The 23,413-nt window shown below is 39.6% G+C and overlaps 2 protein-coding genes across 5 annotated transcripts in view; one reads left to right on the forward strand and one right to left on the reverse strand.

The window, feature by feature from the left end:
* Positions 1-21,680, forward strand: part of APBB1IP (amyloid beta precursor protein binding family B member 1 interacting protein) — a 67,119-nt gene extending 45,439 nt beyond the window's left edge. For both annotated transcript variants that reach the window (XM_089533399.1, XM_089533398.1), the window contains exons 8-14: positions 1,046-1,120; positions 2,964-3,107; positions 8,631-8,741; positions 12,437-12,535; positions 16,144-16,255; positions 18,125-18,216; positions 20,633-21,680. In XM_089533399.1, the coding sequence (XP_089389525.1) occupies positions 1,046-1,120; positions 2,964-3,107; positions 8,631-8,741; positions 12,437-12,535; positions 16,144-16,255; positions 18,125-18,216; positions 20,633-21,181 (1,182 nt within the window). In that variant the 3' untranslated portion in view covers positions 21,182-21,680. The remainder of the gene's footprint in view (positions 1-1,045; positions 1,121-2,963; positions 3,108-8,630; positions 8,742-12,436; positions 12,536-16,143; positions 16,256-18,124; positions 18,217-20,632) is intronic.
* A 570-nt stretch (positions 21,681-22,250) lies between these two features.
* The window catches only part of LOC149309981 (uncharacterized), a 46,865-nt gene continuing 45,702 nt past the window's right edge, over positions 22,251-23,413 (reverse strand). For all 3 annotated transcript variants that reach the window (XM_089533403.1, XM_089533400.1, XM_089533402.1), the window contains exon 20: positions 22,251-23,228. In XM_089533403.1, the coding sequence (XP_089389529.1) occupies positions 23,106-23,228 (123 nt within the window). In that variant the 3' untranslated portion in view covers positions 22,251-23,105. The remainder of the gene's footprint in view (positions 23,229-23,413) is intronic.

Genomic DNA, 23,413 nt, shown 5'->3' on the forward strand with positions numbered 1-23,413 from the left:
TTTATTTGTATATTTCATCAGGATTTTAAATTGCTTTTTGTACATCACACTGCTATCATAAGATAATGGGCAGTACATTGAATGAATGAATGAATGAATGAATGAATGAATGAATTTGTATGACCTGTTCACAGATATTTTTATTTGTGTGCTTAATTGTTTGCAGCAATATCAAACAACCTGATTTGTCAGTTGCTATGTTCTTCAAGTATGTTTTTTTTAAAAAAGAATCCTCAGAAACTCTTTTTAAACATGTGGCCTCCTTCACTGTTGTTGTAATCTGTTGGGGACCACACAGTGATAAATGCACATGAGCAGTGTGCAGCTTCTTCCTTTTCCCTGGCCTGTTTATTAGGGAATGGTGAATGATAAGCACTTTTCAGTTTCACTGAGAGGAGCGGTATGGCAAATAAACAACAATGATGAACAGGCACTGATAAGTGAGACACAAAATTATGGCTCTGTCTTACTGTGGACATGAGAAGCAAGGTCATATGCTGTTGTCCAAAACTCTTGTCAATTAGTCTTCTTTGTTAGTGCCAAAATGTAGTCTATAACACTGACTCTAAACTCTGGGTGGTCGATTTCTCTCTCCCCCACCCCACTAAATAAATGCCAGATGCTTAGATATAAATTGCTTGTAGTCAGAAGAGGTTCTTCTTCCTTTCTTTCCCATTCAGTTTGTCAGCAGCTGTTTTGAGTTTGTTTAGTAGTGTGACAATAGCAAGACATGAAATGGCTTTTTCATGTATACACAAACGAAAGCAAGCAGCACGGGTAACCTTTCTAGAGGGTATTAGGTTTAATGGCAAATGTTTCCCATGTAAGCCTCGCTGAAAGTAATAGGAGGTGTACAAGAAGAGCATAATAACCTTATGCATACTACCTTGGAGTTAAAGCTCCATTCATGCCATTTCACTCCAAGTAAATGTGTTGGGATTTGGATTGGATTAGAAATGTCTTACTTATGCAGGTGGCCTGTTCACCTTATGATCATCATTATGATGTCCACATCCTTTTTCTGTTTTCTGTTTATATATATTAGAACTTCTACTTGGCAAACAAAGGAAAAAATGAATTCAAAGAAATGAACGAGAAAAGCAAAGAAACTTTACTGGAGGTAAGTCTGGTATGGGTGAAAGAATGGTACATTTGGTTATGAAATAACCCATCCTCTCTTACTTCTCTACAAAACTGAATAGAAACATTTCAGTTATTTGTTATTATAGAAAAACAGGAAGTTGTATCATAATGCTTATGTCAAAGAAAGAGTGTAAATGCTCATCAGATACTCTCAACCTTTGCGGGATCCTGAAAGTTTGAGATGAGCAGAAATAGAACTGATTCACAAACCCAAAATTCATATTCTTCATAAGACTAACCAGTCCTGTGGTAGCAGGTCATGAGTTACAACAGAACTACACAAAACAAACATATTCGAAGACAAAGTGACTTGCAGTATTCTCCAAACATACGAAAAACGGTGAGCGTCAAATTTCTTTTGTTCAGGCAAGGCTTCCTCCTGTGTTCACTTTGATGAGAAACAAATATATTTTCCAATTTAGCTGCTAAAAATGTTTTTAAGTACTATATGTTTGTTTATTCAACTCAACATTCACTTGGTGTCCCTTTTTTAAATTAGCAAACTATCAAGTTTTTAATTTCCAGAGTACAATTTATGTTCGTTGTAGAATCACGAACAATAAATAATTGTGTTGAATATTACAGATTACCTCTGGGAGAGTGAGTGTGTGTGTGAAAGAGAGAGAGAGAAAGAGAGGGGGGGAGAAAATGTTGGGGAAGAGGAGAGATCCTGACATTTGTAAATAGATAGTTGTAAATACAGAAATACAGAAAGCACTGAGAGACATATTTACCTCAGTGGCAGCCCTTCACAAAGCAGTTGTTGTTGATAACACAGACATCCTTGCTTGATAAGCAAATTGGCATACCTTGTCGATCAAAAAGAAACAGTGTCCCAATTCATGCCACAGGAGATAGAGTTGAACTTCTCAATGAGCTGTTGTTCAGTTGTTTTGTGTTGGAAATTATTTTTCAGACCCCTTTCTTCCAAACACTAAAACTGTTTGAGAGATAGTGACAGCACAGTTCTATAAGCCATCAGTTCTATTAAAAAAACCTCCCATACTGTTTTCTCCAAACTTCATTCCTGGGAAGGTAATAGCATATCTTGTTAAAACTGTGATAAGTGTTCTTCCAGAATATGGTGACAGCTGTTTTTTATTTTTTAAAAATATGTATCTTCTAGTACTTTATTGATTCCATTTAGGATATAATTCATGTGGCTGACCTTCTGAGCATGTGGTCAGTGTGCTGCTCTTACTATTATGGCTGTTTCCAGGTGAAGGCAATGCTTAGGAGTTGATATAGAAGGCCACAGATTCCATCCTTGGCATTTCACACTAAAGAGCAGTGATGGCGAACCTATACCATGCGTGCCAGAGGTGGCACTGAGAGCCCTCTCTGTGGGCACATGTGCTGTCATCCAAGCACAGAGTTTGCCAGAGTTTGTTACTAGAAAGCCAGAGGGACATGGCACTTTGCAATTAATAAGTGGGTTTTGGGTTGCAGTTTGGGCACTTGACCTCTAAAAAGTTCACCATCACTGCTATAGTGCTATTATTCCATTTTAACTACCATGATAGTTAAATCCTTTGGGATCCTGGGATTTGTAGTTCAGGGAGTGGCCTTTAGAATTCTCAGCTAGAGCACTCCAGTACATCACCAAACTACAAGCCCCAGGATTCTGTGGGATGGAACCATGGTGGTTAAAATGGAATAATAGTGCTATAATGGTGTAGTGTGAATGAGCCCCAGGTAGGTCTTCTCAGAAACTCTGGTAAGCTACTGCCAGTGTAGACATTACACAGCTAGACTTGATATATAGCATCAGTTTCCTGCCTTCCATTCCTGATTGGTGTAACCCAATTTTCACCCCACAGGAAAGCTTCTGCGGCACATCTGTCATTGTACCAGAGGTTGAAGGCCCCCTTTATTTAAAAGAAGATGGCAAGAAGTCCTGGAAGAGGCGTTATTTTCTTTTGCGAGCTTCTGGAATTTATTATGTACCCAAAGGAAAGACCAAGGTCAGGCAAGTCAAAGAAACCCTTTCAAGAAATAAAGCAATTCTTGAAGGTGGAAATAAGGAACTCCCAAAGTGACATTTTAGGAACAGCATCTGGTGTACCTGAGAGGGGTCTCTCTTCAAATGGCAACACTTGTGCAAATATTTGAAACTTCCCCCTCCCTCTATTCTTGTTTTTTTAGGGAGATTAAAAAACACTGTATTTATTTAAAATCCAGACTTGAAAGGAAATGAGAGGCCTAAGTGGACATTCACAACAAAACTGTGACTTTTTGTCTCATTCCCTATGGAAAGGAATTCTTTTACAGTTTGCAAATAGTCTGGACTTTTGCCTGCCAAAATGCAGACTTGTTCTTTAGCTTATTCAGAGCGAGGCTAAAGTGAAAGTTCGCATGTGGCTTTAATAGTTTTTTCTGTTCTTGTTAGTCCCCCTGCCCTTTTCCTAGATCCTTCCTGAAAGCACTTTGGAATCCTTTGTCATATATGCCAAAACTCCCTCCCCCTTTGTTTCTTTACCTAGATCAGAGAGAGGTAAGATTCTCTGGCAGGGGCTGCTTTTGACTTTCATGAAGGACCAAATATCCTGATTTTTAACCTGAAAATAGGTGCCAACATCACCCTTTGATTTTCATTTCTGGTTTTCTTTTTGGCCTATTTTCTTTGTTTTTATGGAGTGTAGGGATTTTTCAGCTATATTGCAGTTTCAGGTGCCATTGTTTGATGGGATTTATTTCACCCACAGAAGAATGTAATGGGGAGGGGTGAGGTGGGATGGGATTTGAGGCCAGAAAAGTGTGCTGGAACTATATGTGACTACTGTCATCGCCCCAGCCCAGATAAGGTAATGATGGGAGATATTTTAAAACTACGCTACTGTGATCTGAGCCTACTATACATATCTTTTACTAATTATTGTGAGTTAACTCCTAAGAACCTGTTTTTCCTCCTCTATAGTCCATATGTCCTCAAAAGTCTTAGAGAGGCTGGAATGTTCTCCTCCTTGCTGTCTTTTAATCAGCAGACAAATGCTTTTTTTAAAAGATTCTGATAGGTTTTTGAGAACTGAAAATGTTGTTAATGATTTAATTCCATTTTAATGTTGTCTTTTGTCTGTTTTAACTATACCTATATTTAATTGAACTTGTTTTAAATTTGTAAGCTGCCTGTAGTCTCTGTCCTGAGGAAACAATAAGGTATGAATAAAGATGAAATAATGAGAATGGCTAGCATTCAGTATTGCAAGTACAGATTCGTAATCTAGAGTTATGGATCTGTAACAGTTCTGTACTCAGTAAGATGACATAGCCCTACCATAGAGCTACATAAATGCCACCCTAGCTCACTTCAAGAGCAGCCAAATTGGGTAAAAGAGTCCTTTCAGCTTCTGATTAGGGTGCAGGGAGCATGGTGTGTCCATCCCCTTCCCACTAATGAGTGTGGCTGCAAAAATCAGAAGCAGGGCCCCTGTTGTAAATCCTTGTGGCAGCTTCACTCAGTGATGTTTGGGTGTTGGAAACACCCTCCTCTTTGAACCATGATCAGAAGCTGAGTGGACTCCTTCATCTCATCTAGTTGCTGGCTCTTAAGGTGGGCTGGGGAAGGGGGCAGGAGATTTAGCCTATGTCTATATAACTAAGAAGTTTTTGCATTAGAAAAGAAAGGCGAAACAGAGTGGGAGAGTACCGGCTTTCTCTGTGCAGATGACATCATAGAATTTGTATTCTCTTCCCAAGGGAGATGATCATAAAGGCATGCCTTTTGTCATGCTGGAAATATCTGTTTCACTAAAAGCACACTTTTATAACTGTCTCACTCTGGAAGGAGAACGGAAGGGCTCTATGGGCATGTGGAGAGGCACTGAGAAAGCCAGTACTCACCCATTCTGTTTCATCTTTCTATCCTAAAGTGATAAGGCTCTTAGTAGCTAATGCAGGATATTGGTAAGGAGGAGTAATAGTAATAGCAGCAACTCAAGAAGGCCTAGAGATGTTCAAAATGGTGATTAACACCACATAGGAGAGGAAGCCTGAGGGTGAGTGAGAGGAAATCAGGTAGAATCAAGTTGCCTGTTAGATGTGAAAGTTGAAGGGCTCTCCTGGATCTGGGCCTGTTTGTTTAAAATGTGGCAGCCCAGTCCAGTCCTGCTGCTGTGTCACATCTGTCCATTTCAGTGGGAGATGACCATGCTTAGCATTTAGGTCCCACCCATGGGAAATTATGCTTTCCCACTTCCACGTTTCTGAATATTCACCATGCACTTTACAGATTAGATGTGTTTTTCTCCAGGACTAGAAATGCTTTTCTCTTTGAAGATAAAACTAAGCACTATAACACTGTATAGTGGTTAGTCTGTCAGAGAGGCGAGTGCTTGGGCTACCCATGTGTGTTGTACTCTTTGAAGATAAAGACATGTTCCTTGGAAAGGTACATAGCTGAACTGCAACAATCTTGTCCCCATTTCCCTCCCAACCAGGAAAAGATGTTTCTAGAGGAAGCTATAATGGAATGGCATTAGACCTTCTCTCCTATGTTTTTTTTTAAAATAACCATGCGTATTAAGTCCAAAGATGCATTTGACATCACATCTAGCCTTAGCCTGTGATTTGCTTAAAGCATGACTAAATTTGGGGAGATTTCTTATGTTTCCATTAAGAAGCATAACATGAATGTCTGGATATGTCAGACACTTCATCCAAATCTCCTTAGCGCAGAACCGAGGTGTGCAACTAAGAGAAACTTGGTTGCTGTAGCAACCCATTAAGAACAGGCAATGGTTGTTTCACAGCAGCAGACAAAAGGCTGTTTGAGGTGAGAAGAAATCGTGCCCTTTCACTGCAGCATGGAATAGATTTATAGATTACGTTTGCACTTGTTTGCAAATAAACTTTCAACCCACCCTAAGAAAACTCCTTATTTTTTAAAGAGATTTTGCAGAAAACAAAAGGAACCCTCTGGCTTCTCTTGTGTACTGAATGTCGTTGGTGGTTTTGTTGTCATCTGTTGTCATAATCTTAAGAGAGATCACAAGGTTAAATTTTGAGTGAACTGAGAGCCCATCTCTTCTCCTCCCCCAACCTTTCATGGGCTGCTAAGGATTTCTTCCCCACACCTTGTGTTACATCAGGGATGGGCAGCTATCATAAGCCCAGGGATCAGTTTTATGTGCTGAGACCTTTTAGAAGTTGCATGGACTGTGTGTTGTTGTGTGCCTTCAAATTGTTTCTGACTTACGGCAACTCTGGAGTTTTCTTGGCAATATTTATTCAGCGGCAGTTTGCCATTGCCTTTCCACTGAGGCTGAGAGCATGTGACTTGTCCAAGGTCACCCCGTGGTTTTTATGGGTGAACTGGGAATCAAAATCTGGTCACCAGAATCATAGTCCAAAACTCAAACCATTAGGACTATGTAAAAATAAAATGAACTCCTTCTTGCCATCCAAAGTAGCTGCAAGTCCCCTTCTGGTTCTCAAAACAATTTTTTTTAAAAAAAAATTATTAAACAGTTTAGGGAGGCCTTGCAAGCTGTGTAAAGGGCAAACTGTTAGACTTGGTGACTTCCAGGTATAGGAGCTATCACAAATAGTTTTTTATCAGAAAAAAATGTTGTTCTAGGGATTCTGTAAGTATGGGCCACAAAAACTTGTTTAGGGGGCTGCACTGTAATCTCAACTCCTTCTGAAATGTGGCTTTGGTCCAGGCTATTTGAAGGACCATATCTACCTTTATAACCCCATTAGAGATCATAAGATCATCTGGAGAGGCCCTTCACTCCATCCCATCACCCTCTCAGGTTTGGTCGGTGTGAATAAAAGAATATGCCTTCTTGATAACTGCTCCCAGACTTTGAAACTCCCTCCCAAGAGAGGGTTGGCAAGTTGAAACTTTTTTATGCCATCAGGGTTTTAGAAACCAGTTGAGATAAACTTTTTAATGTTGTGTGGTGGTGTTTTTAAGATTTGTGTATGGTATTTTAATGAATTGGAATGTATTTAACTTTATAAAAAAATTTTTACTACTTCAATACTTTTATTGAAGTTTTTCTGTAGCTTTTAACATGTATTGTTTTTATATACGTTGTTAGCCTCCTTCAGTCTCATTACTGGGAGAAAGGTGGGATATAAATGAATAAAATTACTCGTCCAAATTCTACTACTCCATTTGTTGTTGTGTGCCTTCAAGTCATTTCTGACTTATGGTGCCTCTCCTCTCCCCATATAATCTGCCCCGCACTCTCAGGTTGGGTGGGAGACAACTTTTGAGAGTTCCTAAGGTGAAATATACAGTGTCTGCGCATAGAGCTTTTTCTGTTTCGGCTCCGCGGACTTGGAACTCTCTCCCTGATGTGCTCCGCTCGTCCCCCTCCCTCGAGTCTTTTAAGAAAAATCTCAAGACTTACCTCTTCCGCCAAGCTTTCCCCCACATGTCCTAATCACTATTTTTCTCCTGTGTATTGTGTGTATTTTATTGATTGAATTGTTTGATTGTTTTTAACTGGTTTTAATGATTGAATGATGCATTTTAATTGATGTATTGTACTGTTTAATATGGGGGACTTTTGCTAATGTAACTTGTATTTTATTATTCTGTAAACTGCCGTGATCGAAGGAACGGCGGTAAAGACTCATTCATTCATTCATGTTGTTTTCTTGGCAAGTTTCTGAAGAGGTAATTTGCCATTGCCATCCTCTGAGGCTGAGAGATTATTACTACTCTATAATGTCATAGTGGTGATTTTGACACCTCTGCTTGTGATAGGAATTCATCTGAAAGGGGTGAAATAGAAAGCAATCAGTGCAGGCGCAAGAAGATTCTCTTGTCTGGATTTAAGGGTTGAATGTACACCTCACCCCCAATATATGGTCTCTTAAACTGTTGAAGGGTCCTCCTGATTATATCCTTTATAGCCCAATGCATTTGTATGGGCAGCCTGTAGATGCAGTCCTACATCCAGCACGGAAAAGATGCTCTGGTTAGCAGGGGAGAAACAGCAATCTTGATCAGGATTGCTTGGATGGGAAGAGGCATTGTTAATTTTGCCATCCTCCAGTGACTTCTGCAGGACAGGTTGCTATTTCCTCAGTGCCAGTAGCTAGCAGCAGCAGGGAAATAACTGTCCTGGTCAGGATAGGAAGGGATTTAATCCTGTCTCATGTAGTCTCTACCCAGTCAGTGCTGTAATATTGCCTGCTCTGCCTCAGTTTCTTCTGCAGCAAAGGGCAAAGAATGGATCCTTGGATTTTTAGGGATCCACCAGAAATATCTGTGGTGTATAGGTCACAAAAATGAAGCCATGTTAAAATGTAGAAAGTGCTTAAGAAATGTCATGTTATTGGGATAAGGAAGTATTAACAGGGCCATACAGAGGAGAAAAAACATAAAACCTCTTTTCTGATGTGAATTTTAGTGTGTTTTTCTTGAGCTGAAAGTTTTGGAAGAACATTGAAGTACACTGAGGTCTTTGTTTATGATCATGTACCAGTTTTCTATTATAGTATCTAATGCAGTCTTTATTTTAATTTTTTAGACATCTCGGGATTTGGCTTGCTTCATCCAGTTTGAGAATGTAAATGTTTATTATGGTATTCAGTACAAGGTGAAATACAAGGCACCAACAGACTACTGTTTTGTCTTAAAGGTATGTGTAAAAGAAAAAAAAATCTCAGAATTGAGGTATAAACCCATATCACATTTACATCAACCATGGGATCATTAATGAATAAATTTAAAAGTCTCAAAGTACAGAGTCATCTGTTTTTGCTATATTATAAGAGATTAACAGTGTAGGGCTGTACATTTCTACTGAGAGGTCTATTCTGACTGAACTCCATGCAGTTTACTCCCAGTAAGCCTTCCTGTATAATTTTATCTCTTCTTAGAAGTGCCATAGAATTCAGAGTTGGTTTACCTCTGAATAGATAGGTATAGCTTTGTTAATCTTTTACTGGTACTGCAACTGTAGTAGGCATGGCCCCATACCGCTTCGGCTTATAGTGCCTGAGTAACCTCAGAATTTAAAATGATTCTGCATATCCTATAAATCAGTGGTTCCCAACCTTCCTAATGTCGCAACCCTTTAATACAGTTCCTCATGTTGTGGTGACCCAAACCCATGAAATTATTTTCGTTGCTACTTCATAACTGTAATTAAATAGGTGTTTTCCAATGGTCTTATGCGACCCCCATGAAAGGGTCATTCGACCCCCCGAGGGGTCCCGACCCACAGGTTGGGAACCACTGCTATAAATAGTTATAACCTTCCTCTGTTTGACACCTTCCAGATGTTTTAGGATTAAACCTCTCATCTTTGACTATTGGCCTTGCTAGTTAGAAGGAATGATTGGGGCAGTCTGTTCTAATCCTAGATGCATCTTTTATGGAAGGTAGACCTGACTTCAGGAACAAGGCCTTCTCTTAAAATTCATGCTCTCTCCAAGTAGGTATACCAGTGCAGCAATCAGTAGTGCTGACCTGTGAGACAAACATTGCTCCCACAGTAATGCAGAAAGTTGCCACATTGCGGCATGTGCGTAACCTGGTTGTAGGTACAGGGGAAGGTGACTCACAGAGCTTGTTCTCTTTCCTGTCAGAGTTCATCAGGGAACTGGACTCCTGGTAGCTGCTCTAGGATGCCCTCCTGAAAATAGGCCCAGTTGATTTCAGTGAAACAATCAAGTACATTTGCAGCCTATGTGTGTGTATGTTTTTGCAAGCCTATCTGAGACCCCAGAGACTAAAGATGTATTACTGTTAGTTAAATTCAAGTTACAAGCATGATGGAATATGGCATTTCTTCTGCAGATTCAAAAAGCCACTGGCACAATATTGTAGCCCTAGATTAAAAAAAAAGAATTCACAGTAGACAGTAGCAAGGTAATCTATATGTAAATTGGCTCTTTTAGTCAGTCTGTGGTGTCTCAGCGACTGGGAGAATTTAATTATGTGTTATTGGTGAAGGTTTTGCTTGAGTAACCTGAGAGTAATGGTGCGTAATGTGGAATTAATCTAGGGTGAAAGGATTGGTGCTCTGGGAATAAATTGGCACAATAGTATCACCATAAACCATTTCAACTCCTTGGTACCTGCCATTTGAGCCCATCCAGCTGGGTTTTCTTAACAACCTTCAGAGACCTCTTTTTGTGTGTGTATGTGTTATATGTGTATGTATCTTAAAGTTGTTTGTTAACCTATGGTAACCCTGTGAATCTCACTGGGTTTTCTTAGGCAAGGAAGAATTAGAAGTACTTTTGCCAGTTCTTTCTTTGTAATATAGCCTAAAGACCTAGTATTAATTGGTAGTCCCTCATCCAAGTATTAACCAGTGCTGACCCTGCTTATCTTCCAAGATCAGATGATCTGGTGCATTTAGGATATTTAGACCTTCTGTTAAACATTAGAATTACTGAAATATTTCAGTTAAAATACACATTTTACAAAATTCTACTTCTAACTGCGAAGTCAAGAAAATAATACAATCACTTAATCAAAGTTACTTGTGGTCCATGAAAGTTTATGCCATAATAAATGTGTTATGCTTTAAGGTGCTCCAGATTCACAAACCTGTAAGTGTCTATTGCATGTCTGGAAATTAAAACATTGAAAAGTATCTGATGCCATCTCCTGGGTGTAATAGATTACTGCAGCTCTTAAAAAATCCTATGTCTCCCTATTCCCATGGAAATAGCAAATAGTGATGAAATTTAGCAAGTTAAGGTTTTTGTTATTTAATAGCAGTAAGAAATATCAATAAATAATTTCTACATTGCAACTTGGTAGTTACCTAAGATACATTTATAAATTTAGCTCGATTTATTCTTACACCATGCTTTCCTTTTTGTTAAGTCATGTGATAACCAGTGTTTATACCTTACAATAGCACTGTTTTCTATCTGATGAACAATTCTAGTTGTTAAAAGCTACAAATAATTGTGACTTCTCTTAAGCATAAATCCAGTATGCAGAAGCCCAACTATTATTGATACAAACCAGCCAAAATCAAACATACTAAGAACTATTTATTTCTAAGCATGAGCTTAAATCTTCCTCTGAAATACTGGATGGCTGGATTGTACTCTTTGGCAGACATGGAGAACATGTGACCCTCCACCATCCTTCATTGTTGGGTAGGGTTAAATGGTGTCTTGCAGATGTCTCCAGCCCTTTGTTCCATCATATTCTTAGGTATAAATACCAATTAGTATGTTAGATGCAAGTTCTAGAGGAGTTACAAAGTAGACATTAGAACAGACACTGAACAGAAAGGATCTGCCAGTGCTGAGAAGTAAAGTAGGAAGAGGCTGTTGAATGTTTCTCAAAGAACAGTGGTAAAATCATTTAAAGAATGGGAATTGAACAACCACCAGCACGGCATTGGCATAATCACATAAATATATGATAGCCCATTCTGTACATGGCAATGAGAAATATAACAGGTTGACTTTAAACAAAACTGTGTGCCTTTATCTTTGTCACTTTGTTGGTATATATACTTTCAAGCCATTTCCAACCCTAAGGCAAACCTGTCGTGGTATTTTAATGGCAAGGTGTGTTCAGAGGCTTCCTCTGAGGCTAAGACAGTGTGACTTGCTCAAGGTTATCAAGTGGGTTTCTATGGATGAGTGGGGATTCAAAGTCAGGCCTCCCAGAGCCTAGTCCAGTGTGCAAACTAGTACACCGTGCTGGGTCACCTTTGTTGCTACCATATGTCAGTAATCAAATCCAGTAGGCTTTCATGTAAACCAGCCTAGGATCCTTTTGGTAGGTAAATAAATGGGACCTGATAATGGCCTTTACTGCCATAACTCTTTGTATAAGCCAAATGTTTGCAAATTCTTCAATAAGTGCAATCACCATTATGTTAAAACCCTTCAGATTCAGACACATATAATTTCTAATCAACTTGACAAGCACAAATAAATTAACAAACACCATTAACTTGCAGATGACTGTTTTTTTAATGTTTCTTAAAAATCTGCTTGCTACAGATAATACATTTATTTCTCAGTCTGTATCACTGTCAGATGACAATCCACAATAGGCACCCACTTTGTAAACACACTAAACTCAGAACCATGACATACTTCAAATTTACTAGCAGGAGTCATGTTGTAGCTATTTCAGACCAAGCTTCCATCCAACATATGTCTCCTTAAAACAAAACATTTGAAACTTGCAGTACAAATATTTGCAGCCAATGTTCTGATGTGTAGCTTTATGTGCATTGCTTATATACACTTGTCTAATTAATTTCCTACAAATTTGAAGTTGTTTGTTTCTATGTTAATTTCAGCAGACTTTTAATGGTAAAATATTCTTATAATTTGTTATTGCCAGCATCCCCAGATACAGAAGGAGTCACAGTACATCAAATACTTGTGCTGTGATGACCGGCAAACGCTGCATCAGTGGGTAACTGGCATAAGAATTGCAAAGGTAAGGAGGAAATGTTTTTCTAAATAATGAAAGGAAAATAAAATGATGAAATGTAAGAAATTAGCATGGCAACTTGCTCATGAATTTACATCATTGCAATGCCTTTTTTTTTTTTTTTTTTTTTTTGGCGTTGCGAAGTTTGGAATTTTGTTCTAACCAAACAGTGACCAAAATTCCCCTCCAAAGCCTATCTGTAAGCAGTATGGCCCATTTTTGTGTTGTCAGAAATGGAGGGGATGAAGGGGAACACTATGTGCAGATTTCTGCAGACGCTTGTTGCTGTGTGTCCAGCTACAGGAAAATAACTGGATGCATCCATGCTCATCCTATCACTCTCTGTTAGGATTGGGGGGGGGGGGCTACATGCTTACACTATGGGTGGGTATCATCAGACATATGTCTCAAGAAGTAGGATCTTGGCCTCTAGAAATGTTACACCCCAATGCAGTACTTCTCATGATACCTGTTGTGGAGGACTGGCTATTTCTTTTACTAATGTGCCAATATGGCACTATATTTGTGCCCATTAGCTTCAATTCTTTCTTTCTTTCTTTCTTGAAAACTTGCACTGATTGGCAGCAAATGGCTTATGTACCAGCACCAAATGTATGAACAGTCACTTTGAGTATCATTGCTATAGTAGACAGCAATGGCTAAGAATTCTAGTAGCATATGGCCTGACATCAGGCATGCATAATAATAATAATTATAATAATAATAATATGCCACCCAATCACTGGGAATTCGGGCGGCTTACAACAGAGGGGATAATAGACGGTTCCCTGCCCTCAGGCTTACAATCTAAAAAGACATGACACAAAAGGAGAAGGGAATGGTGGTGGGGAGGGGATCAGGTCCCGCATTCTTCTCTCCTTCTGAGGCCTGGACCAAGGCAGATGGACTGGAAGGAGGGCTCTTTTTCTTAATCGAGGCTGGGCCTGATGGCGTTGGGCCTGTCCTTTCGCTCCCTCTAAGGCCAGAAGATGACAGTTGGAAGGAGGGAGGGGAGGGCTTTTCCTCTTCAGGCCTGATGGCATTGGGCCTGTCCTTTCACTCCCTCCTAGAATAGAATGTACCTTGATATTGCAGTCCCCAAGATTCAAGGTGGCTGCTGCAAAAGTATCCCACATACCTTAGGACTTCATAGCAACTCAGTTTTCTTGGTTTTGAGCACAACATGCAGATAGAGAAGAAGAATACTGAAAGGTCAGAGCTGTATTTCAAGGTCTATGAATCCTCACTTGTAAATGTCAGATTATATGTGTGAAATATGCAAATTCATGTTTCCTTTTTGTTGTTGTTGTTGTTTAAAAAAAGGGAGGTGGGTAACCTGCTGGCAAGAGTTGGAAACAGGACTCCTGAGAGGCTTTCTTTCTTTCCCCTTGCACTATTGCACCATTGAAAACCTTGAAGCTATTTATGCCAGGCATGAATGGCTGTTTGGTGGGATACAGGATTTTAGGGAGGACCGTGGTGTGAGGCTAGTGTGGTGTAGTGATTTGAGTGCTGGACTAGGACCCTGAGAGATGAGAGGTTTATTAGAGTTTTATACCTTGCCCTTCATACCCTCCCAGGGCAGCTTACAAATCATTTGAAAGTTCCCTGCCCTGAGGTTTACAATCTAAATAAGGTATGATGCATAAGGAAAAAGGAATGGCAGTGGGGCAAGTCTAGGAGATGTTCAATAGCCACTGGGAGGGAGGGAAGGGCTATCACCAGCTACTGATTCAGTTCCCCACTTGACCATGGAAACTCACTGAGTGACTTTGGGCATGTCTTAGGCCAGATCACGGCCCTGATTCAGCCTCTGGGGAGCTCAAAAAGGAGGTGCAAAAGCACCTCCTTTTTGCACCCTCCAAGGGGCACCATGGCTTTATGATTCCCCGTCTGTGCTGCATCATGTGGATGCAGCACCGGAGGAGCGTCATGATGGCACCCTGGGGCAGGCTTTAGGGCGTCCAGCCTGAGGATGCTGCACCCTGGCTCTGCCCACAGGCCAGCACAAAGTGCTGGTCTGTATATAGGCCCTCACTCTCTCAGAAGGCAAACCCCCTCTGAACAAGAAAGCCCCATCAGGTCTCCACAAGTCAGAAGTGACTTGAAGGCATGCAACAACATTATAGATGAACAAATCCTTATTTAAAAACTAATCTTAGTACAGATTGCTTCACATGACTATTCTTCCCCTTTGTTGTTGTGTGCCTTCCAAGTTGTTTCCAACTTACGGCAACCCTAATATGGTTACAACTGGCCATGTTCATTGAGAGACTCTAGGAACTGTAGTAAATAAATAAAGAACACTTAGGGCCTCTTGTTCTCTACATAACTAGACTGTGTTATTGTTGTTGTTGAAGTCATTTCCAAGTCTAAAGTGAGCCACAGCATTATTTTTGGTAAGATTTGTTCAGATTTTTCCTTTGCCTTCCTCTGAGTTTGAGAGTATGTGACTTTTCCAAAGTAACAGTGGGTTTTTATGGCTGAGCAGGAATGTGAACCTTGTTCACTAGTGTTGTAGTCCAATGCTCAAACCACAACACCACACCGTGTCAAGAAGGTATCTGAAATTGCTGGTCCGTTTAGCCTCTAAGGATGTTCATTAGAAAATAGGTAAACCCAGCAGTCACTTTTAGCCTTTCCCCAGACTCAGTTGTGATCCGCTATACATTGTAAATGTAGTGCCCTCCCCATATAGAAAAATATTCAAACTAAAGCAAGTCAGTGCCAAAGAAATATTAATCAACTTTTGGTAGATTAAAATCCAAGTCTTGTTTAGTTGCATTGTACAGCGTACTTAGAGCAGAAAGACGGCATTCTGTTTTTATTCTTACGAAAAATCTGAAGTCCTAGGCAGCCTAGACATGGTGTGACTGAATAACACTGAGTTTGCCACAATTAATTACAACATATTTGAACCTACTACTATGGCCTCACTGTTTTTCTGAATCACTCTCCTTCTCTTATCCCCTCATTATGAACTAAAAGATCTGGATACAGAAAAGTTACTGGCTGAAATTGACTTCACTTTTCTGTCATTTCAGATAAGGTTTGGCTAGATCTACAAGTGAGTTCATCCAGTGTACTTGCATTTAAGCTGATGTAAAGTCGGTTGAAATTGGTTTCAATAGACCTCTATCAAATGCTTAATGTAATGGGTTACAAGAAAATCTTGAACGGCACAAATCATTATGACTTTACAGATGAGTTAGGTTTTAGACACCCACACATTTGTTCTCCTCCAGAATAGTTGAAAACATGACCTTTCTGTGTAGCCAGGTTTCTTAGATCCTTTAGGGCAGGTTTGGTTTCATATTTTTATTCATTCATTACATTCATAACCTGCCTTTCTCCAACTAAGGAACTCCATGGAGCTTAACAGAATTTAAAATAAAAGTTGAGCTAAAGTGTATTTAAAAAGTTAAAAAACAAATATCAGTCATGTTAAAAACACAAAGATATAAACAGTTCAAAACACATTTTAAAATACATTTAAAACATAAAAACATATTGATTGTACTAAATGTATAGCAGAAAAATTATTTTTATTACTTTAAGGTGAAAGACTGGTCATTTTCATGATGCAGATTTTTTAAAAATGTTTTTCCTCCCAGTATGGCAAGACACTGTATGACAACTATATTTGTGCAGTGCAGAAGACTGGCTTAGCTGCTCGACTGGCAAAGCCCGGAAATGCTGAATCGTCTATGGGATCATCTTTAAAAGGTACTAGTGCATGTTAAACTATGTATATATTTGATATGTTGAAGAATATCCTATATAGATTCTGAACCATATGTCTATATCAGCAGCACTCCTGGTTGCCTTTAATATGATTTTTTTTTTGTCCATTACTGGTTGGGTGTTTCAGCCAGGATATAAAGAAATACTTTAGGCATATACATGCCCTTGGATGTATTTCCTGTGATTTCTTAATCTACCATGCCCCCATTTTACATCAGAACAACTCCTTGTAAATATCAATTCCTGTTTAAAACCTTCTTTCATTTCAAAAGGGAACTGCTGCATAGCATGGATTACTTTAAAATTAAGTGTTTGCACATTGGGAAACTCCAGATATGCCACAGGAACATAGCAAATGGCTGCATGTGCACATCACCAACTGAAACATTATTTAGCATAATATAAGCAAGTCTTTGTGCATGTGCATTCCCCTTTCCTGCTCTGTTTCTGTAGAGAATAAGCTTGAAAACCTTCACTGACACTTTTGCTTAACTGCTGGACTAACAAATTCTGGTTAATGAACCATAGTTAGTTCCAAGCTAGAATGGCTGAATCTGTCTTGCTAAATTACTGTCTATAAGTCTAAAAATTTATGTCAAAAAATTGACCCCAAAAACCCAGGTCGACTGACCCATAAATGTGATAGCAACTCTTTTAGATTTCCCCATGGAGAGAGAGTTTCTTTTTCTCTTGAGCCCATGCTGTCTGCTGCTGTCTAGGAAGTCAAGGGTAAAACCAAAGTTGAAACGCTGAAGCAAAAAGCATCTTGCTGTACATACACACACAAACACACAAACAAACACACACACACACACACACACACACACTGAAAAAGCCTCCAGGTTTTACCCTCAACTTATCCACGGATCATGCCAAAATCCATAATTTTGGACCCAAAACCTGCCCTTGACCTATACATGAGGTCGACTAATAGTCGAGTATATACGGTCACTATAGTTGCAAGTCCAAATGATAAAGGAAGAAGTGAAATCTTCCCAACCTGTTCCAGCTGTGTTCCACGAGAGCATGTCTTGTTAACATCTTATTTAAAACTCCTTAGGAAAATCTAAGCAATTTACAGAACTGTTCCGAGTACTTAATAACATACAAAGGGCCTGAACAGACAGACCAAAATAAAGCTGCTTCAGGCCGCTTTGGAGGTATGCTGTTTGTATGACACATGCATCCTAAGAAGCCGGAAGCCACGCCAAAACTATGCTCCAGTTCTAAGGACTGGAGCGCAGCTTTGGTGAAGCTTCTGGCCTTTTAAGATGCATGTATAATTTAAAAAGCATACCTCCAAAGTGGCCTGAAGCAGCTTTATTTTGGCCTGTCTGTTTGGGCCCAAAGATTACCATATTATAATTGTAAGTATTATAAGTAGCTATAGTACAGTCGACCTCCACATTTGCAGCTTTGATTTTTCTGGATTTGATTACTCACGGATTTGATTAATAATTTCTCTGTAGGAATCTCTAGGTCTTCCAGTGAGACTCTGCCAGAAGGTGACAATAGAGTTATATTGGAGGACCTAGCGATTCCTATACAAAACACTTCTCTAGGCATTTGTAGGTCCTCCAACATGATTCTGTGGTCAGTTTCTGCCAGATGTTAACTATATTGTTTCATTGGAGTACCTAGAGATTCCTAGAGAGGTGTTACCTCAGGTTTAAAAAAATGTTTTTTTATTTGTAGTTTTTCCAATTTTCACAGTCCTATGCCCATAACCCCAGTGAATGTGGAGGGCCCACTGTATATACTTTTTATATCTTTGCTAACTTGAATTGGAATTAGTTCTGTAATGCATAAGAAAACCTGTTTTTTCTTCTTCTTTTTATTGCATCATTATAGGTAGCATTCAGGCAAATGGACAGGTGCCCCAAAACATAATTCCAACTATGGCAGCCTCTTCAGAAAATGGGAAAGCTGCTGAAATACCAAAGGTACAAATAAAATTTATTAAGAATGTAATTCTTTCTCAGATCTTATTACAGCTGAGGTTGGAAGAAGGTAGATCTGGCTGTACTAGAATTTTGCAGTGAATTTGTAGTGTAATTAGGCCACAGTGGCACATGCCTTAGCTGCCTTCCATTTGGACTACTGTGAAATTTGAAAAATGCTGCCTTTGAAAAATGTTTGGAAACTTAAGCTGGTCCAAAATGCTGTGGCTGGGCAGTTGACTAGGTGTGATTACAGGGAGTATGTGACCCTCTTGTTACCATAGCTTCACTGCCTATTGGTTTGTTTCCAGGCACAATCCATAAAGTGATTAAGGCCTATAAAGTTTTGTAAGACTTGGGAATAGGCTATCCAAAAGACTGTATTCTCTCATACAAGCCTACCTGGGTTTTATGATCTTTGGAGGACCCTATCTTGATTTTGACAATATTGGGGTGGATGGAAACTAGTGGCAATCATGTGTTCCTTATGGGAAAACATGCAATTAACTGAAAACCTAGGTTGCCAAACATATTTCTTGGTGTTTAGCTGTGTCACCTTGGAAAGTTTCTCCATTTTGCAAAAAAATAGTTATACACATAAATAAAGGACTAGGAGGGTTCAACCCTAAACAACCCTATACCACCAGAAATTGCAAAAAAAAGTGTGACTATCACCTTTTATGATGTTCTTGTATCATCTAACTCAAAAAACTTTTGTTTTGGTACAAGGCTAGCCTAAATAGCTTGCTCCCTGCCAATCTTTGTCAAAGTATGTATAAACACATAACAAGTTTATACACAAAATACATTTGGTAGCATCCTAAGGTTTATTCTTTGAATAACTTGACTGTGTGATTATATTACATCTTACTACATTTGTGGAATGAATGCATTGTACTTAGATTTTATCCTGTTTAGATGTATGTCTGCTCAGTATGAGGGAAGCTTTCAGTCAATCCTGAAACAGTTCTATAGATGAATACAAGCAAAAGCAGGAAGTGGTCAGGAATCAACTGAGAATACATTTGCATAGTAACTTTTAACAACCACCAGCTGCCACCTGCAGAATGAAAGGGAACTGTGTATATTATATTGCCTCTTGGACTCTCTTCATCTTTACAATATGGTCTAGTGATACATGGTGAATGCAGACTTTCATAATATTATGCCAGTGGCATCATGTACTTAATGAACTGCTAGCCTACCCACCATTTTCATTTATTTTGTGGTGGATGCATTAGAAGAGATCAAACATCACATCCCTCTTCTGTTTGTATACAGCTTTTGAGTAAAACTTAGTAAGTTCCAGGAATCTTATTGTTCTCCATATAAGAATGTGGAGGAGAAAGTGGCTGTGACTGGGACAAAAAGCAGGAAAATATATAGGATCACCTTGCTCTTGAACTTAGCAAAATGCAGGCAGACCATACAACTGCAGACTGAGAGAATTTACAGTTATTAAATGCTCTGAGTCCAAATTTAGATGCATAAAATTCAAGGTGTATGGACTTTCCCAACCATCCTCCCCACTGCTTTAAAACACTATGCACAGACTAGGTGAGTGTGGTGACCTCTGATGCAGGGATCCCCCCAAAATTAAGCAAATGCACTTTCTTTCAGAAGAACGTGGTATGTTTTAAAATAAATAATGTTTATCAGAAAGAAACTAACATTCAGTACTATAAGAGTGGAAGAGCAAGCCAAAACTCACAAATGTAGCTGAGCAACAAACCAAAATTGGCAATTAAATGCTGGATTGGAGACAGCACTGAATTTCTTTTTATACATCAGTTGCTGTCATAGGTTCTCTTGACAGCTATGTTGTTTCAAAGGCCTGGCATGAAAAACATGGACAAAAAATTCAAATTACAAGTCATACATTCCAAGTTTCTCTAAGTCAGTGGTTCCCAACCTGTCGGTCGGGACCCCTTTGGGGGTCGAATGACCCTTTCATGGGGGTCGCCTAAGACCATTGGAAAACACCTATTTTAATTACAGTCATGAAGTAGCAATGAAAATAATTTCATCGGTTTGGGTCACCACAACATGAGGAACTGTATTAAAGGGTCGCGGCATCAGGAAGGTTGGAAACCACTGCTCTAAGTTAAATGGGAATCAGAAAATTGTGACAATCTGATTTAGCTTCGTGTTTCTAAGTGAACCTAGGACAAATCCTAAAGTAAGTGTTAGTGGGAGGAATGAGGCTGTTTGTTTTTTAAAGTCAGAACCAATAATAGAAGATTTTGAAAATGTATTCAATTTGTCCATAAGAGAGTTAGATGATGTACAAATGAGAACCTCCTAGCTATGTATTCCCACTGTCAATGTGGTATCATAAAGCAATAATACCTGCAGTATTTATAGTATCCTTAAAATTTACCTTAACATTTTTGGACTTATTGTTTCCTTTTGTTAAAAGGTTAAGAAACCAGACAGTGTCACAGATGCCAAGCAGTCATCACCTACCATGCCACCGTTCAGACAACGTAAACCTGGTGGGTTACATCCACCACCGCCTCCTCAAAGACGATCTTCTGCAGTGACGTCTTCATTGCATGTACCTACTGATATTGAGAGGAAGAATACAACCCTTCTGATTTCTGATCCAGAATTTCCACCACCGCCTGAATTGATGCCACCACCCCCTGATCTGCCTCCACCACCTCCACCTCCACCTGAATGCTACGAAGCTCCTCCTGATTTTATTCCTCCTCCTCCACCGTCCTTTGCTACTGGCACTCCAGAGGTACTGCCACCACCTCCTCCCGCATTCTCTGCCCCTGGTATGCCTCCACCAGTCAGAAAAAAGCCTCCACCTCCCCCTCGAAGGCAAGAAGAAAATGATGGGCAGACAGGAAGGCCAAAACAAAGTGGAACACTGCCAAGGGGAGATGAAGTTGGACAAGGAGGAGATTTCATGTCTGATCTAATGAAGGCATTAGAAAAGAAAAGGAATGAAACATCATGAAGCAAATAGTTTAAATACTTGGGTGTGAGGTCACAGAGAGGATGCTCTGGAGAACTTGTCTTGAGCACTTCCTGGTGGTGTAAAGGGTACGTGGTAGAGAATGTCATTTCAGTGCAGCCTGAGGTAAGATAGGGCCCTTTGCCAAGGGCTGTTTGAAACATGGTCTTCCAGTGTTCCAGGCTCAATGCCACAGAACACAAGTATAAGCATGGGAAGTCTGCTGGCAGATTCCACAGGGATATAAGTCCGGATGTACCCTTTTGTTTCCCATATTTGAATAAATAGTGGAAAATACTGCCCAACACTATGGCTTGATCATAATGTATCACACCTAATTTCTTATTTTGAAATGAGGAACTCTCAACCAGTGTGAATATTTCCAGTAATATCTGGTTTAATGGTAAGGCTAAAGTTTCTGGAAATCAATGCCTGTTCTTCCTCTGCCATGTAACAACTTAGAAATTGTTTCAGCTAACTCATAAAAATGTTTGAAGTATTATATCTGAGTGTTTTAAGTAATTGTCATTTATAATACAGCTAAGTTCTTCACTCTTCTTTTTGAAGTATTTACCTCCATGAATAAAATCCTCTTCTGTGTTTTCCCACCAGTGTCAAAATTAATAAGTAATCACTTGTTTTGTTTTTTAAATATAGCACATAACAATTTTGAGGCAATCTTTAGGAAGAGTGGCTGTACTCCTTGGGGACTTTTAATTTACTTTCACAGATGTTAGCCTCAATCCAATATCCCCCCAGCATAGTGTAAATATCCACATGTAGTCCTATGCTGTTGATCCATATACATTGAGCCCTCGGTATCCCTGGGTTTGATATCTCGGATTTGAGCAACTACAGATTGAAATGAAGCATTAATATTTTTTAACCTGAGATAGCCAAGCCAAGGCAAGACCTGAGCAAGCCGATGCCTTCTTCCCCCACAGAAATCAATCTCACCACAAAGTCACAGTCAGAACCTAAACCTCTTCACTTCATTTCCCACTTTCTCACAAGGAAGCCTCTGACAGAATTTAAACACCTTTCCTGCTATTACACCTCTTTTGCCCATTTGTTCTGCTGCCCCTCCTGAGATGGATTGGCAGAGGCTTTGTGATAGGAAGTTTGAGAAGATGGAAAACAAGAGTCAGGAAAGGGTTTAAATTCTGACAGTGGGAAACAGTGCAGGAAGAATGCCTTCCTGGTCCTTGGACCTTGTCACCCAGGTCATTTTAAGTGTTAAATACCGAGTTGAGCATCCACGGTTTTCAGTATCTGCAAGGGAGTCTGGAACCAATCCCCCATGGCTACCAAGGGCTTGTTGTACCTCCCTCCTCCAAGACTTATTGTAAACAATAGTAATTCAAAAGGAATAGAAATTGTCAATTTTGCAGGGCAAGTGCAGTAGCCAGATCATGTTATACACCAGACTTCTCTAACGTGCCCTCATTGGATTTCAATTCCCATTATTCTTGACTACTCACCATGCTGCCAGCCTTACAAGAACTATATTCCAAAATGTCTAGAAAGCACTGGGTTACAGAAGGCTGCTAAGGCAGCCAGAACAGTATGGCCCCCATTTCTGTGGGATCAGTACCTATGGGTTTTCACTTACCTGCATCTGGAAAAAAAATTCTTGCTAGGAATCTTTAAATCCTCTAGCACAATTCTATGGTCAACTTCCACCTGAAGTCATTCATTTCAATGGGTTTTGCTATTATCTATGATTTTGTGTTTTCATGGTAAATCCAGGAACTTATCCCCCACGGATACAGGATTTGTACTGTACACACACAATCTTTTTGAAAGAAGGAAAAGAGTGGAGCCACTGAATGACAGTACAGAATTGATAGATATGTTAGTTGTGTGTCCTTTTGCATTATTCAAAGCCTGTACTTTTTTATTTAATCTTGATTACAAATCATTTTCATCAAGATGAACAGCTGATTTTAATCTCTTGGGCCCAAGCAGGGGGACGTTGTGCATAACCAGCTCTCTCAGCCACTGTTTGTGCCTGAAAGGGGAACTGCAAAATCTGTTGCAAGAGGCGGACCTGAAAATAAAATAATGCTATTATTATGGCAAAGCTACAAAACAAAGCTGGTTGTACTTTCTTACGTAGGCTACATTTTAAACAGTTAAACTATTCTGTTTCTTTAATCCAGGGGTAGGCAACCTTTTTGAGCCGGGGGCCGGGTTGCTGTCCCTCAGACAACTGGGGGGCCGAAGCCAAAAATA

Source organism: Sceloporus occidentalis, unplaced genomic scaffold, assembly GCF_023333645.1.
Source record: "Sceloporus occidentalis isolate IW3139 unplaced genomic scaffold, rSceOcc1.0.p SCAF_7, whole genome shotgun sequence".
Taxonomy (NCBI): domain Eukaryota; kingdom Metazoa; phylum Chordata; class Lepidosauria; order Squamata; family Phrynosomatidae; genus Sceloporus; species Sceloporus occidentalis.